At 53.5% G+C, this 18,581-nt stretch overlaps 1 protein-coding gene across 1 annotated transcript; it reads left to right on the forward strand.

The window, feature by feature from the left end:
• The first annotated feature begins 2,843 nt into the window (after positions 1–2,843).
• Positions 2,844–18,209, forward strand: ITPKC (inositol-trisphosphate 3-kinase C). The gene is made up of 7 exons (XM_028095650.2): positions 2,844–4,076; positions 7,996–8,095; positions 10,562–10,775; positions 11,525–11,729; positions 14,150–14,251; positions 14,899–14,970; positions 16,736–18,209. The coding sequence occupies exons 1-7, from the start codon at positions 2,991–2,993 to the stop codon at positions 16,937–16,939; spliced, it is 1,983 nt and encodes a 660-aa protein (XP_027951451.1). The 5' UTR covers positions 2,844–2,990; the 3' UTR covers positions 16,940–18,209.
• Positions 18,210–18,581: the final 372 nt, after the last annotated feature.

Below are 18,581 nucleotides of genomic sequence, written 5' to 3' on the forward strand. Positions count from 1 at the left end.
TCCGTTCTCCGCCCACCTGCGGGATGGTGTGAGTGGGAGCCCTCTGTTTCCTGTAGGCCTGACATTTCCCAGAACACACTCAGCCAAGATTCCCAGTGCTGAGTCAGGAGCCCTGGCATCCCAGAAAACCAGCTCCCAGCCCATCTGGGTGTGTGTTTGGGGGCCGGGGGGAGGGCAGGCAAGCCTAAACCCTGCTCCCCCCACAACAGGCTGACTCACCCCTCCTCACAGTCTGGAATAGAAGCAGCTGGCTGGGGCATCTCTCCCACCGCTGGGAGAAGGAGGGATGTGACGCTTTCCTTACAGAACCTCCCCCCTCCCCTCACTGTCTAACCCCTTTTGTTGGAAATCAGACCTCTCTGTCTCTGTCCCAGTGCTATGACCTCAAAAGAGCCCCAACTCTCTGTACTTCCCAGCCTGTATGATTTGTTAGGGGGCTCTTGCTATGATTTCTCACTGGTTTGTGAAGAGATGACTCACTTTAGAGCCCTGGGGCTGTGCCCAATGCCCCACCCCCAGATGACTCAATTTCGGGACAAAACAGCCCCCTGTCACCCTCCAGACGTAAGGGTTTGACTCAGGAGCTGGGTGACAGCTCACCCTTGGGGGCAAAGCTATATAAAAAGCACCTATGATGATAATTAACCCTACAAGACTGTGGCTGATAGTGCCAAGCCCGGTGCCACATGCTTCCCCTTTATGAGGTCAGATCAAAGGCTACAAGCAAAGGCTAGAGGCTGGCAGATTTCTGAGCCTCAGTATTCCATCTGTAAAATGGGGCTGTGGCATCCTGTCTTGCTCAGTGTTAGTGAGAGAAAGAGGTGCAGTGAAATAGTGTCTGTACATCAAAAATTAATGATGTAATATATGGTGATTAACATAACAAAAAAAAATAAAAAAAAGAAAGAAAGAAATAGTGTCTGTAATGAGCTTGGCACAGGACCCGGTACAGAACAAGAGCTCTATACATGAGAGAAATTTCTTATGGAAAAGTCATTCTTCCCAAATTTCCTACTAAGCACTTATCATGTACTTTTCTAAGCTTTTCTAGGGGACACAGCAAGGAGTAATCCAGGCAAAAATATTCCTCTCTTGGTGCTGGCTTCCAATGAGGGGCAAAATAAACAAAATAAATAAGTATATTTAATAAGGCGACATGTGTTAAAGAGAAAAATAAACCAGGGAAGGGGGGGCAAGGAGTAGAGAGATTTTGAGTTTAAACAGATTTTGAGTGGTCAGGGAAGACCTCACTGAGGCGGTAGTTGAGGAGGTAACATTTGAACAAACACCTGAAAGAGGCAAGGGAGGGAGCTATTGGAGTATCGGAAGAAAAAACATTCCAGGCAGAGGGAACAACCAGTGCAAAGGCCCTGTGGTGGAAAATATCTCAGAGAAATAGCAAAGAGGCCGATGGGCATAGTGAGTGAGGGGGAAAGACAGAGAGGAGATCTGGGATGTAACTAGAGGCAGATCACTTAGGGGATAGTGAGTCACAGAGAAGACTATGGCTTTTACTCTGTGGGATGGGACCCGTGGCAGTTTCTTTCTTTATTTTTTTAAGTTTTTTTTTTTTTTTTTTTTTTGACAGAGAGAGACACGGCGAGAGAGGGAACACAAGCAGAGGGAGTGGGAGAGGGAGAAGCAGGCTTCCCGCTGAGCAGGGAGCCCGATGTGGGGCTCAATCCCAGGACTCTGGGATCACGACCTGAGCTGAAGGCAGACACCTAACGACTGAGCCACCCAGGCGCCCCAACCATGGAGGGTTCTGAGCAGAGGAGGACATGATCCGATTTAGAGAAAATACTCTCAACTTCTGGCTCCTTCTCTCACACCCCCAGCCTCAAAAGCAAGTTATATCATCCTGTAGGGACAAAAAGCCCAAACTTAGATTAATTGGGCCTGCGTTCAAATCTATACAACTTAGATTTATGATCTTGGACTTACTGCTTTGTCTTTCTGTGCCTGTTTTTCTGTTTGTGCAAGGGAATGATGATGATCCCTACCTCACAAGAGTTGGGGTATAACCTGGTAAGTACAGCACCTGACACAAAGCAAGTACACAAATGTAAATGCTGTTGCAAATTAATAAAGACTCCCATAACGGTCCTGTGAGGAAATTATCCCCCACTATCCCCTTTTTATAGATGAGAAAACAGAGGCTCAGAGGAGACAAGTCTGCAGGGAAAGAGCATCCTAGAAGTGAGTGCTGGAGCCAACATTTTAAGCCAGCCATCCTAGCTTCAGAGTTAAGTTCCTGGCTTGCCCCTCATCTAACCTCACTTTGTCTTTAGACAAATTCTTTCACGGCTCTGGGCCTCAATATCCCTGCTGGTAAAAATGCTTGGCTCTTGTGGCATCGAACACACATTTTCTGAAACAATAAAATGACATTATGTATCCTCATTTTGCAGGTGAGAAAATTGAGCCTGGGGCTGGAGCAGGAGGGAGGGAAGGTAAGTCACACAATGCAGGTAACACTGCGAGTAAGTGGTAGAGGCGGGTCTTGGAGCCAGGTCGGGAGGATTTCCAAGTCTTTGAAAGTCAGTCCCTGCTCCCGTCTGAAGAACGAGCGCGCTGCTGGACTCGTCATCGAGGACTTATAGGGAGGCTAACCTGGTCACTCGAGGGTGTAGGAAGGTCGGATTAATTGCGGGAGGGTCTAGGAAAGGGCCCTACTGGCCCGCAGCCAGGACACCGGAGGCTCGTACACCCAACCCGGACCAGCTTCGAGAGCTCGGAGCCCACCTCCTCCAACAGATGCGCACGGGACCAGGCAAGGCCCATCCCCCTTGCGTCACGTCCGGGGCGGGGCTTTGGGGCTTTCCCGGTTGGGGGAGCAGGCAGAGTATCGATTAACCCCTGCGTGGCCGGGAGGGCAGGACTCCGCGGGCCGGAACCCGCAAGTCGGGGCTCCCCAGCCACACCCCTCGCGGGATTTAAAGGGGCAGGAGGGGACGGGTCGGATCGAAGCCCGGACCTAGGGAGCGGGCATGAGGCGCTGCCCGTGCCGGGGGAGCCTGAGCGAGGCAGAGGCCGGGGCGCTGCCGGGAGCGGCCCGCATGGGGCTGGAGGCGCCGCGAGGGGGGCGGCGGCGGCAGCCAGGGCAGCAGCGACCTGGGCCCGGCGCAGGGGGCCCGGCGGGGCGGCCGGACGGGGGCGGGCCCCGGGCCCGGCCCGAGGGGTCCAGCCTCCACACCGAGCCCGAGAGGGTCGGCCTCGGGCCTGAGCCGGCGACAAACGGACAGGTTGAGCCTGAAGCAGCTGGCCTCGGAGCGGAGACAGAGCGGCCCGGCCAAAAGACGGAGCCAGACATATCCAGCCTCCGGACAGGTCCAGAAAAGAGCAGCCACTGGTCAGAGCTGGAGACAGCCGGTCCCTGGACGGAAACTGGGACGGATGGCTTTTGGACTGGTCCATACAGGTCTGACCTCCAGTCTCAGCCAGAGAGGGCCGACCTCCGGACGCAGCCCGGAGTTGATGGGCCCTGGACAGAGATAGAAATACATGGGTCACAGACCCAACCAGAGAGGACCACGACCTGGGCTGATAACCTCTGGACCCATAAGAACAGGTCCAGCCTCCGGACTCAGCCAGAGGGGGCCGGTTCCTCAACAGAGCCAAGTGCTGATGGCTCTCAGATACAACAGGATACGAAAACAGCCTGGGAACAGGTTGGCACTGATGGTTTCCCAACATGGCAAGATACTGTTGGCTCCTGGACACGGCCTGGCACTGATGGTCCCCAGGCACAAGATACTCATGGACCCCAGACAGAACCTGGGACAGACTGTTTTTTGGGGGAGTCTCAGCAGGATGGCCCGTTAGAGGAACCAGAAGCAGGGGAGTTGGGGACTCACCTATACTCTCACCTGGAGTGTAGCTCCCTGACCCCTGTGCCCCGCCTCATCATCACTCCTGAAACACCTGAGCCTGAGGCTCAGCCAATGGAGATGGGACCCCCCTCCCGGGCTGAGGGGGGCAGTGGCGGCTTCTCCTCTGCCTCTTCTTTCGACGAGTCTGAGGATGATGTGGTGGCCGGGGGCAGAGGTGCCAGCGACTCCGAAGACAGGTCTGGGGTGAGTGGGAACCGTCCTGCCCTTGAGCCACATCCCCGCAGGCCCCTTATCCCATTCCCCCTGCCTTTGGTTTGAGAAGTTCTCTAGCACTACCAACAGTTTCATCTCCAGGTACCTCTTCCATCTGCCGACCTCCTCCCTCTGACAGCCAGGTTACCAACCCATTCCCGGCACCCTCCTAATCCTTCCCTTTTCTCCTCCCTGACTGCCTCCGGTCGTGGGGTCCAAAATAGACAGCAACTGGCTGACTTAATGGTGCCCAGGAACTCCTGAAATTGGGTGATCGTGTGAGTCTGTGGGCATATACACATATATTTTTGCAGTGAGTGTGTCTGACTTCTGTCGGATCTTCTAGAAAGTATGTCACCTCAGAATCTGGAGAGCTCTGGTATAGGAGAACAGAAAGGGTGCACTTTTTACCCCCAGTTTTTAGCCTAGGGCCTGTGGCTGTCTTCAAGGGTCATGAACCTTTACCACCCTTTAGCCATTCACTTTTGTAGGGAGTGAGCCCCCCAGCTTTTATCAGATTCTCAAAGGGCTGTGTGAACCCAAAATGCTAAGGACCCCCAGCTTGGCCAGGGACCTTCTGGTCTCCCCATTGCCCCCCGGCTCTCCAGGGGGCCCCCTGCAGACTCTTGTTTACATCCTGTACCCTCAACCCCAGCTTGGGTGCGGTTCTTCCCTGGTGAATCAGGAGGGCTGGGCAGGGCAGGTTCAGGGAGGGTCAGCACCCAGGCAGGTGTGAGAGCCTCGAGTGGGTTGGCCTCCTGGGTCCTCCCATTCTCCTGGGGCCTCTGGCCGGAGTTGGCCCTGAGCCCCCTTCACCCTACATGGCTCCCTTAGGAACATGCTTACACATGTGGCCACAGGTAGAGGCAGACCTGCCTCAACCTGCCTGTGCCAGAGCGAAGGAGCTGACCCTCTGGTCTTTCTGCCTTAGCTGTTTGCTCCACCTACTCTCTCACATTCTTGGCATCTCAGAACAGCTGATCTGGAAGGGAATGGAAAAAAAAATAGCAGCTTATACCCAGCTCTGTACTAAGCTCCTCGCTCATATTAACTCATTTAATCCTCATGGCAGCCCTATGAGGTAGATACTATTATTATTCCCATTTTATAGATGAGGAAACTGAGACCCAGACAGGTCATGACACTTGTCCAAGGTCACGCACTTTGGAAGACACAGAGCTGGGATTCAAACCCTTGGAATAGTAGTAGGCACTTTTCTAAGTGTCGTCTATGTGTTAACCCCGAATCCTCATAACAGCACTATGAGATTGGGATTATTATCATGTCCATTTTATAGAGGAGGAAACCGGTTTAGAGAGGTTCGGTCACTTGCTTAGGGTCGGTCAAGCCTGGTCGGAGCCAGGATTCTAACTCCGTTCTGGCTGAGTTTAAAACCCAGTTACTTCAACCTCAGGGGTGTATGGGTGGATCCGTCCCTCACTTGCTTTCCTCCCAGACCTCCCTGTCTCCAGTTTTTCTTCATCCTTCCAGAATCTGCCTCCAAGACCCACTTCTGATCAACTTTTGAAACTTCCCTGCTTTCAGTGCGTCCCATGGCTCCCCAGGGCCTTCCAGATAGCCACCAGAAATTCAGTCCAGTGTTCAGAGCTTCCTGTCTCCAGGCTGCTTCCCATGTTCAGCTTCCCTGCTCCCCTCCTGACCACCTCCGTCGCCATGAAGCCCAAGGGCACACCATCCTGCCTCCCCTCGTTGTTCCTGCTGCCCAGAAAACAAACCCTTGCTTCCTTCTCGCTTAATTTTGAAATCCCATCTGACCTTAAAGTCCTCCTACTTTCTTCCTTTCCTCCCCCTTTCCCTTCCATCTTGTCCTCCTAATCAGACAACCAACAGTCGCTGAGCTTCTATTATGTGTCCCACCCTGTGTTGGCTTTTCTGGGGACACAGCAGTGACTGAGACATTGCCCTCATGGGGCTCCCAGGCCAATAGAGAAGACAGACCCATTAACATACAGAGAGGTCAGGGCTGGTATGGGGGAAACCAAGTGTTGTAGGAGACCATGGTGGGGGTGAAGGTGTGTGTGATTGGCCGCACCTGGGGTATCAGAGAGGGCTTCCTGGAGGAGGGGGCATGGGAGAGGAGACCATCGTGAAACCATCTAAGAAAGCCCAGATTAACCATCAGGTCTAGGAAAGAGACAAGATACTGAATCTCCTTAATGATAAAAGACCGTTACAACTAACCTTCTTCAATCCAAGCAATGTTTTTGGCGCAGCTATGGTGTGCTAGGCCATGGGCTGGGGACACAGGCATAACCATGATAACCCCAATCCCTGCCTTCAGAGTTCATAGTCCAGCAGGGGGTATAGCATGTAGGCCCAGGGCAGTGGGTTCCGAGTTAGAACCCTAGCACTGTGCTGTGTGACTTAGGCAAGTGACTTCATCTCTCTGAGCCTCTGTTTCCTCTGTAACACAGAGGCAACAATCCTCCTGGGGTTGTGTGTTTAGGATTAAGTAGGTTATGGCTCACCGAGTCTTTGTCATTGTGCCTGGAATGTTCCAGGTGCTTAGTAAACAGGAACCTTTATTAATCACCTCCTCTCCCCGCCTGGCAGCTGGAGGGTGGAAGGAATAGGCTTTCCTGAATCCTGCAGTCCCAACACCCTGTGTCTGCTTGACCTTCCCACCATCAATTAGATGTCTGCTAGGTAGCTGGGCTCTGAGCACGTGGGAGAGAACATGGCTTTGACCCCAGGGTAGTGGGGGGATGGGCCACACAAGTTCCTTCTCTGGAGAGGACCCCTTCTCCTAATACCTGCCTAAGGGCCCACCATGTGCTTGGAGCAGAGAATGTATTCGTGTGTGTGCACGCGTGCTGTGCATGTGAATCAGACGCTGACCTGGTCTCAAGAACCTCTTGACTGAGTCAACCTGCTACAACTAAATCTTTGTTTTCAGTTTGCTTTACTGGTTTTCTGTCGCTTGTTCTCTCTCTTTTTTTGCTTCTACTTATCTTTTTCTTTCCTGGCATTACTTTGAATCTGTGTCTCCCTTTCTGTCTTTCTATTATTTTCTTTCTTTGTCTTTTGGTAACCCTGTCTCTGTCTTAGTCAGGCTAGGTCAGGGTTTGCTGTAGTAACAAACAACCCCCAAACTTAGTGACTTGGAACAACATGCGATTATTTTTGTTCATACTGCACATGGACCATGAGCCACTGGTGGGTGAGGGAGCTCTGCTTCATGCTGTCTTCACTCAAGGCCCAGACTGAAGAAGCTTCTATTTCTTTTTCCACACTCCCCACCCCCTCCTACAGCAGGGCAAAGGACACAGAGAATCACGCACTGGCTTTCACGCTTCTGCTCACGTTTCACTGGCCAAAGCAAGTCAGTAACCTGAGGTCAAGATGGCAGGGATGTCCCTGGAACAGGGAGGGGCTGGAGCCATTTGGTGAGCAGCTCTCATGACCGTCCCAGTCTCCATCTCCTGTGCCCATCTCTCTGTCACTGTCGTCACCTTGTCATCTGCTTCTGTTTCTGTCTTACTCTGTGGTTCAGCCTCCGCTCATCAACTCCTACCTCTGTCACCTTCTCCAGAAGGTCTGACTTGGTTTTGGGACGGAAGTGAGGTTTCCAGGTGTTTGGTGTGTGCCTGTGGAGGGGAAGACCTGGGGGGCTGCTTGTTACTGCAGCAAGACCTGGCCTATTTTTCCTCCTTTGAGAAGGACAGAGAAAAATGGACAGACTCTTCCCCACCTTTGCTGGGGCCTTTGGGGGATCTCGACATGGCTGAAGTAGTGGGCTTTGCTCACCCTGGTGAGCTTGGGAGCAGCGATCCCAGGAAGCCCCCTGGCCCTGGAAAGACCCCTAGTCCACCTGGTTCCCCTCAGTGCAACACCCCCCCCTTCCCTCCCCAGCCTTGGCACTGACCCCACCCTGCTCTGCCTCACACAGAACAAACCATGGAAGAAGCTGAAGACGGTTCTGAAATATTCGCCCTTTGTGGTCTCCTTCCGAAAACACTACCCTTGGGTCCAGCTGTCGGGACACGCTGGTGAGAGCAGGGGTGCGGGGGACAGCAGGGGGCAGACAGGCTGGGCAGACACCTGGGCTGGGGAAAGAAAGCTCCAGAGACATTCTCTGTAGTTCAGGTTGCCCCATCTGTCAGATGGGCTTGAGGACAGTCTCCACCTCATGAGGCTGTTAGGGGACATGCTCAGGCCTTGGCCGGGCCATCTGTACATCAGGGCTGAGGGCTGTTCCCTATTGTCTCAGTGCCGGGGGAGGGGGGAATGGGGAGCAAATCCTCAACCCTGGGCAAAAAATGGTCCTGGGCTCAAATCCTCATTCTGCACTTTCTTTATGGGGGATCCTGGGCCAGTTACTTTCTCTCACTGGGCCTTGGTTTTCTCATCTGTAATATGGAGATAATCATACCTCCCTTGCAGGCTTAACCGAAGGGTTAAAATAAAAATGTATATGAATGGGGCTACCTGGCTGGCTCAGTCGGTAGAGCATGCGCCCTTTAATCTCAGGGTTGTGAGTTCAAGCCCCACATTAGGCGTGGAGCCTGCTTAAAATAAAAATAAAATAAAATATTTAAAAAAATAATGATAAACCAAAATGTCTATGAAGATTGAGACACGGGCCCCTCATTAATGGAAATAATCATTCCTTGTTCTCTCCTCGTGTCCAGAGTATAGTAGGCCCTCAAACAGCAGCTCTAATGGTTTTCCCCAGGCCCTCCTCGCATGATGTCTGTGGCACATGGTAGCACAATGCCCAGCACATAGCATTTTCTGTAAAGGGCCAGATAATAAACATTTTAGGTTTTGTGGGCTGTATGGTCCCTGTCACAACTACTCAACTCTGTTGTTCTAGCATGAAAGCAGCCATAGACAATACATAAACACGCGAGTGTGTCTATATTCCAATAAAACTTTATTTGCGGGGCACCTGGGTGGCTCAGTCATTGGGCGCCTGCCTTCAGCTCAGGTTGTGATCCCAGGGTGCTGGGATCGAGCCCCGCGTCGGGCTCCCTGCTCAGTGGGAAGCCTGCTTCTCCCTCTCCTACTTCCCCTGCTTGTGTTCCCTCTCTCGTTGTCTCTTTCTCTGTCAGATAAATAAATAAAATCTTAAAAAAAAATTTATTTACAAAAAAGGCTACTGGTGGGGACTAGACAAATTAGGTGGGTCCACTGGCAAAAGACGACAAGAAGGGAACTTACCTACCTTGTTCATCCCTAGATCTGAGTCATTGAAAAGCCAGGCCCCCCGCCCCAGGGCTTCCATCTCTGTGCGTTCTCATTACTCTAGCTGAGTTAAAATACCAAAAAAACCTTCAAAAATTAGTGGTGGTTAAAAGAAAACTTAGCGGAATAAAAGGACCATTTTATTACACTCACAGGTTTGGGGTCAAGAATCCAGACAGGGCATGGCAGGGATGCGCCATGGTATCTGGGACCTCAGCTAGGACAACTCTTTTGAACGCGGCAAGGTGGAAACTTCTGAGATTCATTCACTCGCGTGCCTCGCGATCAATTCTTGGTAGGCTCTCGGCCGGGGCCGCCTCTGTGTGGCCTCTCTGACCCTGCTTGGGCTTCCTCACAGTATGGTGGCCTCAGACTAGTCTGCTTTCTTCCGGGGCTGCTCAGGACTGCAAAGGCACGCATCTCTGCCAACACAGTGGAAATCACATCTCCTCTTGTGACCTAGACTCTAAAGCCCCAGTGTTGCTTCTGTCATCAGCCCTCCCAGATTCAAGGGGAGAAGAAGAATTAGATTCCACTTCTTGATGGGGAATGGTGAAATTCTAGAAGAACCCGTGGGGCAGGAGCTATTGTTGCAGCCATCTTTGGAGAATATAATCTGAAAATACAATTTGCCCCAATAAGAATTCGTAATTCTAATCTACACAGTCTGCAGGTCCAGGAAATGCCAGTTTTGTCAGTTAACTTAAATTGTCCCCAGGCGTTAGCACTGTGGGACTCCAGGCAGAAGCAAATGCAAATTTTTTTTTTTAAGATTTTATTTATTGAGAGAGAGAGACAGAGATAGCAAGAGAGAGAGAGCAGGAGCAGGGAGGAGAGGGAGAAGCAGATTCGCTGCTGAGCAGGGAGCCCGATGTGGGGCTCGATCCCAGGACCCTGAGATCATGACCCGAGCCGAAGGCAGATGCTTCACTGACTGAGCCACCTTGGCGCCCCAAAGCAAATGCAAATCTGCTCTGGAGCATCATGCTCTCAACTCAGGTCGCACAAAAATTCCCACAGCCGATCATGAGCTCACAATCTAAAATGATAAGACAAAGGAGGACACAACGTGCTATGAACAGGACTCTGGACAAGGAGCAGCAGCAGGTCCTGCCCTCTCCATATCGTGGCCAAGACTGTGAGAGTTGCAGGGAGGGAGAGAAAGCCTTTCAGAAGGGTCAGGCAAGATGAGGGCAGCCAGGATCTGATGCATCTGGGAGATGAGACGATTCTCTGGCTGACCCTCTTGTTGACTGTGCTGCTCGTAGGGAACTTCCAGGCAGGAGAGGATGGTCGCATCCTAAAGCGCTTCTGTCAGTGTGAGCAGCACAGCCTGGAGCAGCTGATGAGTGACCCCCTGCGGCCTTTCGTGCCCACCTACTATGGCATGGTGCAGCGGGATGGCCAGGCCTTCAACCAGATGGAAGATCTCCTGGCAGATTTCGAGGGCCCCTCCATCATGGACTGCAAGATGGGCAGCAGGTAGGTTGAGGGGCAGCGGTGAAGGGTCAGGGGATGCTCAACCCACTGGGCCACCCAGGCATCCCTCATTTCACTCTCTTAATAGTTTTCTTTTGACAAACAGAAGCACTTTTTTTTTTTTTTATTCATTTGAGACACAGAGACAGAGAGAGAGAGCATGAGCAGGGAGAGAGGCAGAGGGAGAAGCAGGCTCCCCACTGAGCCAGGAGCCCGATGTGGGGCTCGATCCCAGGACCCTGGGATCATGACCTGAGCCGAAGGCAGACGCTCAACCATCTGAGCCACCCAGGCGCCCGTACAGAAGCACTTTTGATTTAGGCCAGTGTGTCATTTTTCATTCTGATTAGTGGCTTTGTGTTTAAGAAATCTGCCTACTCCAAGATTGTGTGATCTCCTATGTTTTCTTCTGCAAGCTTTATTGGTTTAATTTTCACATCTAGATTTGCAATCCATCTAGAATTAATTTTTATACATGGTGTGAGGTAGGGATGGAAGCCACCCCCCCACCTCAATACGGCAGTCCTTTTATTGAGAAGACTTCCCTTTACGCACTGAATTGTTGGGCCTTCTCTGTCATAGTTTGGGTGAGTGTACACACGTGTGTCTGTTTTTAGACTCTGTTCCGGTCCATAGATCTAATTGTCTATTCTTGTGCCATGTTGTGGGTTTATAACTTGTCTTGATATCAGAGAGTATGTCCTCCATCTTTGTTCTTCATAGTTTTCTTTGTCACATCCTCTGTGTCCCAGGACCTACCTGGAGGAGGAGCTAGTGAAGGCCCGAGAAAGGCCCCGGCCCCGGAAGGACATGTATGAGAAGATGGTGGCTGTGGACCCCAGGGCCCCCACCCCTGAGGAACATGCTCAGGGTGCTGTCACCAAGCCCCGCTACATGCAGTGGAGGGAGACTGTGAGCTCGACCTCCACCCTGGGCTTCCGGATTGAGGGCATCAAGGTGAGGGCCAGGAGCTGCTAGCCTGTTGCCAGAGGGCTGAGCGCTAGATCAGAGGCAGGGCCTCTTGGGGAACATGGGTGTCAGGGAAAACTGGGAAGAAGCAGGATGTGGAGAAAGAGCAGGAGACTGTGGAGGATGACCAGACAGGGGCTCGGGGAAGTCCTGCTTCTTTCTCACCCCTATCAGTGACCAAGTTTTGTTTATCTGTCTCCCTGAGTAGCTCCCGATTCTGTCTGCTCCCCTCCCTACGGCGCTGCCCTAGTCCGCACATCTCTCCTGCCCTAGCCTCCTTGGGCTCCTGGGTCCTTGTCACACCCCCTCTGATCCTCATCCAACATAGCAGCTGGAAGGATCCTTTTTCCCCCATATGGGGAAAGATTTTCATTTTTTCTTTCTCTCCATCCTTCTTTTTCTCCTTTTTTTGCAAAGTAAACCTAATTGGTTGAAGAGGTATTCACACAGTTCAAACATCAAAATAATATAAAAGGGTATAGAGGGGAAATCTCACTCCTAAACCTGCTGCTGTCCTTCCCTCCACCCCTGCCGGCTCCTGGAGAACCACCTTATGGTTTTTCTGTTTCTTCCTGCAAATACAAACAAATGCAATTGCATATCCTAAATTTTCCTCCTCCCACTCCTACACAAAAGGAAGCATAGCCCTGGAGAGTTTTCCATATCATTCCATAGAAAGCTGCCTGCCTTCCTTCCTTGCTCTTCCTTCCTCCCTTCCTCCCTTCCTGTCTTTCTCTGGATGTAATAGCTCTCTCTGGGAGAGACACAGTCCCCTACAGATGGCCACCTGGGTTTCCACTTTTTGCGATTGTAAACAGCGCCTCAGTGAGTCACTCTGTGCACAAGACCCTTTGCCAGTGGGTAGGTTTGCTGTAGACGAGGTTCTACAGCAGGAGGACAGTGTCGAAGATGAGACGCCCTGGGGATTTTGCTAGAGGTTGTCAAACTCCTTTCCCAGGAGTGGGACCCTCATGCACCCCACCAACGATACATGAGAGCACCCATTTCCCCATGGCCTTGCCTGAGCTGTCTTATTTGTACATCTGACTGTCATTCTCCTATTCAAAACCCTTCCACGGCTCCCTAGTCCTCTCGAGAGAATTTCCCTGGCCTAGAGGGCCCTCCAGGGTCTAGCCTCATCTCTCCCCACTCTCTTCCTCCGTGTCTACCTTTAGACCACAGTGAAGCACTTTCATTTGCTTGAAAGAGTCCTGCTCTTTCCTGCCACAGGACCTCTGCACATGCTCTTCCCCCTACTTCCCCCTGATTGACTCCCAGTTGTTTTCCTGTCTCCTTTTATTTTATTTATTTATTTAATTCATTTGAGAGAGAGAGGGAGAGAGCATGGCGGGGAGGCGCAGAGAGAGAGGGAGAAGCAGGCCCCCCGCGGAGCAGGGAGCCTGATACAGGGCTTGATCCCAGGACCCAGAGATCATGACCTGAGCCGAAGGCAGATGCTTAACCATCTGAGTCACCCAGGCACCCCTATTTTTTATTTTTAAGGATTTTATTTATTTATTTGAGATAGAGTGAGAGAGAGAGAGATCACGAGCCAGGGGGAGGGGTAGAGGAAGAAGCAGAGTCCCCACTGAGCAGGGAGCCCGATGCGGGGCTGGATCCTAGAACTCTGGGATCATGACCCCAGCAGAATTTCAGACGCTCAATAGACTGAGCCACCCAGGCGCCCCTCCTGTCTCCTTTTACATTTCACTTCCTCCAGGAAGCCCACCTTGATTTCTATCCTGCCAGATCAGGGCCCTCTCTTTACTTCCTCATTATTCTTATTTCCCTTTGTGATGATCTTATTCCATACCTGCCTCCCTCACCCGACTGTGTGTCTGTCCTGTTACCTCCGTGTTATCAGCGCCCATGGCACCTGGTGCAGTGTGGCAGAATGACTCAGGTGGCTTCTCTGTGCCCCTCTCAGACATAAAAAAAAAAATGACATTAGTCTCATTTATGGAGTGCATCCTTAACTGCGTGCCAGGCACTGTGCCATGCATCCTACAAATCCAGTCTCCTCTAATCCTTATACCAGCTTTAGGTGGTAAATATCAACACAACCCCAATTTTCCAGATGTGGGAACTGAGGCTGAGGCCGGGAAAGCGGCTTAAGGCCGCCTGCTAGGAAGTGGCGGAGTCACTGTTCAAAGCCAGACTCACCCCTCTACAAAGTCCACTTGGCTAGACTGGCTCAACCAGGGGGTTCTTCAAGGTTAGCCTGGGAAGGACCGGTGGCCCAGGAGTGTGCCGTGGGGCTGGGTGGAGGTGGGCTGGCAGGTGGGCTGGCTCCTCCTCCTGAACAGGCAGGGGCTTGGGGACAAGCAGGTGGTCCCAGGAGGTGCCTGAGGCTGCTTGGGGTCAGGCACGTGAAGGAAAAGGTATGACACTGTGCCTTTGCCCTGCAGAAGGCCAGTGGGACCTGCAACACCAATTTCAAGAAGACCCAGGAGCTGGAGCAGGTGACAAAGGTGTTGGAGGACTTTGTGGACGGGAACCGTGGCGTCCTGGTGAGTGGGACACCCATGCCCCGAATTTAGCAGCTTAAGACCATTGCCGTCATCATTGCTCCAAGGCAATGGTCTTCTGCTGTAGGCCCAGGCTGGCCGATACTGGCCTGTGTCGCTTACCATCTGTGGTCAGCTGGTGGCTTGGCCGGAGCTGGCTGGACCAGGAGGGTCCTGCTCAAATGTCTGGTGATGGGCTTACTGTCTCAGCTCACGACTTGGCCACTTGTCTTTCACGCTTCAGGAGGCGAGCCTGGGCGCGTTCTTGGGTGGAAGCAGGTAGCCCAGAGAACAAGTGAAAATGCAAGATGTCTCGATGGCCCGGAATGGCCACCATCATTTCTGCCCCGTTTTATTGGCCAGAGCAAGTCCTCTGACCAAGCCGAGGTTAAAGGGACTCAGACTCCACCTCTTGGTTGGAGTTGCTGCTAGGAATTGTAGATATTCATGTAATGTCCCAACCATACTCTGCTCTGTGCCACCCAGAGGCATGCAAGCCTCTGCCTACCTCCCATTTTCCCTGCGGCTCACCTGATCCCATCCTGGCAGGGTTCTGCCCGCTCCTTTGTGGGTATAGGATGTCCGTTCTCGAGGCGGGGAAGGACCCAAAGAGTCCCTGTGCTAACCAAGAAGTGCTCCCTCTCACACAGAGAAAGTATGTGGCTCGCCTGGAAGAACTCCGAGAGGCTCTGGAGAACTCCCCCTTCTTCAAGACCCATGAGGTGCGAGCCCCAGCTGCCGTGGGAGCGGAGGGCCCTGTGTGGGGGTGGGGTGGGGTGGGGGGTGTCAGCATCCGGGTGGCACCGAAGAGAAACCGCTGACAGAGTTACAGGGCAAAGCTATTAAGAGGAACCCCATGTTTTGGGGTTTGCTTTTTAGGGTAGGCAGCAGAGTGGGTTTTAGGGAGATGGGATAATCCAGAACATGGCCTCGAGCCAGGGGGTCTGCAATGAAGGCTGTTCGTCACTGGGCATGCGACTTACCCTCTAGGGCCTCAGCTTCCTCCTAACACAGGTAAAAACAATGTTTTTTTATTTATTTATTTGAGAGAGAGAGAGCATGAGCAGGGGGAGCGGCAGGCAGAGGGAGAGGGAGAAGCGGTCTTCTTGCCGAGCAGGGAGCCCGAAGTGGGGCTCGATCCCAGGACCCTGGGATCACAACCTGAGCCGAAGGCAGACACCTAACCAACCGAGCCACCCAGGTGCCCTAACTTCTTGCTCTTAAGATTACTTTGTAATCATAATTATTTCCAGTTACCCGTGTCTGCCTTCCTGTTTGGTGGCTCTCACCCCGTCTGCAGCCTGTGTCTCTTTGGAAACATTCATTTCTCTGGGCTGTCGCAGGAAGTCTGTGAATGGTGACCTCACTGCATGTGGGTGTCCTCTCCTTCCTCTCTCCAAGCTCTTCCACCACCCCCGCTCAGGTCCCCCTCACTTCTTTTTTCCGGCGTCCCCGACTTCCCGTAGATCCCTGATTTGGGAGTTGGGCCTCCGGGTTCGAACCCGGGTCTGCACTCCCCAGCCCCCTGAGCCTGGGACCTGTCTCCCAACAGGCAGCATGGGCTAGCAGAGCCCCTGCCTCCTGGGCGGGGTGAGGATAAGGCGGGTTAATACACGGAAGGCCCATACATGGCGGCCCATGGTCCACCCTCAGTATGCCCCAGCCGGGACTATACTGTTCATTACCATTAAATGGCACCTTCATGGTCCTCGTCTCTGCCCTTGGGCTCTACGCGCCAAGTCCCGAAGAGGAGGCCCGGGGACCTCATCTCTTCTGTGCTCCGGTTCGGTTTCACCCACCCGGTGACTTAGCATTTTAAAAAATGAGTTGCCAGCACCTAAAACATAAGACTTGACACCCGAGTCGGGACATCCAGTTTCCCGGGCCCACTGGAAGACGTGGCCCCCGCTGGGCTGCTCGCCGTACACCAACAGCCAAATGGAGTGGGGCAGCGACTGCCTCTCCTGACAGCCACCTGCTCACCTGCCCAGTCACCTGGGTTCTCTGGGAGCAGTGGGGTTTGAAACCCGACTAGAAAAGGGGAGGGCCTTGCACACCTGGAGTTCCATGAAGGCAACGAAAGTACTATTTCTAATTTTAACCACCCCCCCCACCAGCATCTACCGAGGGCTGTGTGTCCAGCACCGCAAGGCACTTCGAGAGCGTGTGTGGGTCGTGGAATGCTGCCAATGACCTTAGCAGCTGGGGGAGGGGGGCTCTTAGCATCATCACCAGCAGCAGTCTGCGGGGGCTGAGTGCTTCTTCCACGGGGGTAGGCATCGGGCGCTCTTGACCCATGCGAGATCCTGCAGGCACCTGAGTTTGTACCCTAGTGTGAAAAAGGGTAAAAAGGCAGAGTCAAGATTTGAACCCAGACAGCCCGGCTCCAGAGTTCATGCTGTCAAGCCCCCTGCTCAGCTGCCTGTTGGGGAGGGGGCCTGAGCCGATGCCCGCTCTCCTGCTAACCTCCGACCTCTTTCCCTGCAGGTGGTGGGCAGCTCCCTCCTCTTCGTGCATGACCACACTGGCCTGGCCAGGGTCTGGATGATTGACTTCGGCAAGACAGTGGCCCTCCCTGACCACCAGACGCTCAGCCACCGGCTGCCCTGGGCCGAGGGCAACCGCGAGGATGGGTACCTCTGGGGTCTGGACAACCTGATCCACCTCCTTCAGGGGCTGGCCCAGGGTTGACCCACTTGCCCACTACCAGGTTTATTTATTGGATGGTGCCCGTCCGGCTGGCGGTGCCCTGAGATTGGCCACGGGGGGAGGGGGGGCTGATCGCGGGGATGGGAGAGGTTGTGTTGTACACCACGTGAGACCAGAGTGGAAGGTCCGAAGGGCCTCAGAGACCAGGTAGCGTCCGGCCCTTTCATGATAGGGAGGTTTTAAAGACTGGAGCAGGGGTGTGACATGGCTGCATCCCATGGTGAATCAGAACCAGACTGGATCCTCCGACGAGCCAGGAAAGTTTCCGAGGGGCTGCTGGAGACCATAACTAAACCGTGAGCCCTGACAGAACACAATTCAGATGCCACAGGGCACAGGCGTGACATGGTGCCTCTCGCCATAGGAATGACTGTAATCACGGCCTCTGTCAGCCTCCTCCCGGCTGCAGGCTGGCTCCTGGAAGCCAGGGGAAGGTCAGCTTCATCACTGGTGTGCCGGTGAACTAGCCCTCACCCGTGCACAAAGGCAGAAGCCACCTGTCTGCCTGGGAGAGTTCTGGCCCCATCCGTTCATCCCGGAGCCATTCCAGCGCTGACACTCCAGGGAGGGTGTGACACCATGGGGCTGGGCTGAGAGCTGCTGCTGTTGGGCAGGACCCAGTTCTCCCTGTCCTGCCCTCCCCTGGCCCCATGGGATCCTCCCCGCTCCTGAAGGAACTCCGCTGACCCCCTGCAGAGCCAGACCACAGCCACGTCCCGTGCCCGGCACTGTGACCTGCACCACCTCGTTCCTCAGGCACCAGCCTCAGTCTTGGGACTTCCTCCTCCCACCCCTTACCCCCTTTCCCTTGTTCCTAGCCGGCTGGTGGCGGGAAGGGCTTTCAGCCATGGAAAAGCAGGTTTGGGAAGCAGAGCTGCCTTCCTCCAGGGGTGCAGGGTAGTTGGGGCCACTGGCTGTGGCCCTGGGGCTTGCAGCCTGGTCCAAACCAAAGACCCTAGCACCGCCACGTATGGGTGATGCCCCTCCATCCCCCTCCTCCTGCACCTGTACGTCTAGCTTCTTAGCTTCAGAGGCTGGGAACCAGGCACCTCCCTCTTCCCTAAGCTGAAGCTTGAATGTGTCTTCCAGGCCTGAGGAGGTGGGCTCCTTTTCTACTGACCACCTTTATACTTATTTATCTGAGAGAGGTAGTTGTTAGGTGGGGCAGCGCTCCGAACAGGAGGCAGAATCGCTTCATGTGCTTTCCCCTCCATGACGACGCCCCAATAAATCGCACAGTCGGTCAACTTTATGAACTTTTTTCTTTTGCTTCTGGGGTGTGTGGGCTCCAAGCTCCCAGTTTCACCATTAGTGCTGCGTGGGGGCATGGGATCATGAGTGGCTTGGGATGCAAAGCAAGCCGGTTCATCCAGTCAGCATCCACCCAGCAGCTGCTCTTGTGCCTGGCTCTGTGTTGGACAATTTGGGGAACAGACTAGTGACCCAGACAGCTCCCAGCTGCACCCTCAGGGCCTCCCAGGACAGTGCGCCAGGCAGCACCAACCAGGGTGTCAGGGATGGGATGCTCCGGTGCAGAGGGGCCAGGGCGGGGGTGCTCCTCTTTGGGGGGGGGACACCACACTGTACAGCATCTCTAAATAAGACCCTTTGCCCGGCACTGGGT

Source organism: Eumetopias jubatus, unplaced genomic scaffold (assembly GCF_037043125.1).
Source record: "Eumetopias jubatus isolate StellerSeaLion01/CBP00866 unplaced genomic scaffold, mEumJub1_p1.0 scaffold_10, whole genome shotgun sequence".
Lineage (NCBI taxonomy): Eukaryota > Metazoa > Chordata > Mammalia > Carnivora > Otariidae > Eumetopias > Eumetopias jubatus.

What these genes read in the sequence shown, in the direction of transcription:
- ITPKC (XM_028095650.2), top strand. Translation starts at nt 2,991, where the DNA reads ATGAGGCGCTGCCCGTGCCGGGGGAGCCTGAGCGAGGCAGAGGCCGGG. An exon ending in CCAGCTGTCGGGACACGCTG is followed by an intron (nt 8,096 to 10,561) that starts GTGAGAGCAGGG and finishes TGCTGCTCGTAG; the next exon opens with GGAACTTCCAGGCAGGAGAG. An exon ending in GACTGCAAGATGGGCAGCAG is followed by an intron (nt 10,776 to 11,524) that starts GTAGGTTGAGGG and finishes TCTGTGTCCCAG; the next exon opens with GACCTACCTGGAGGAGGAGC.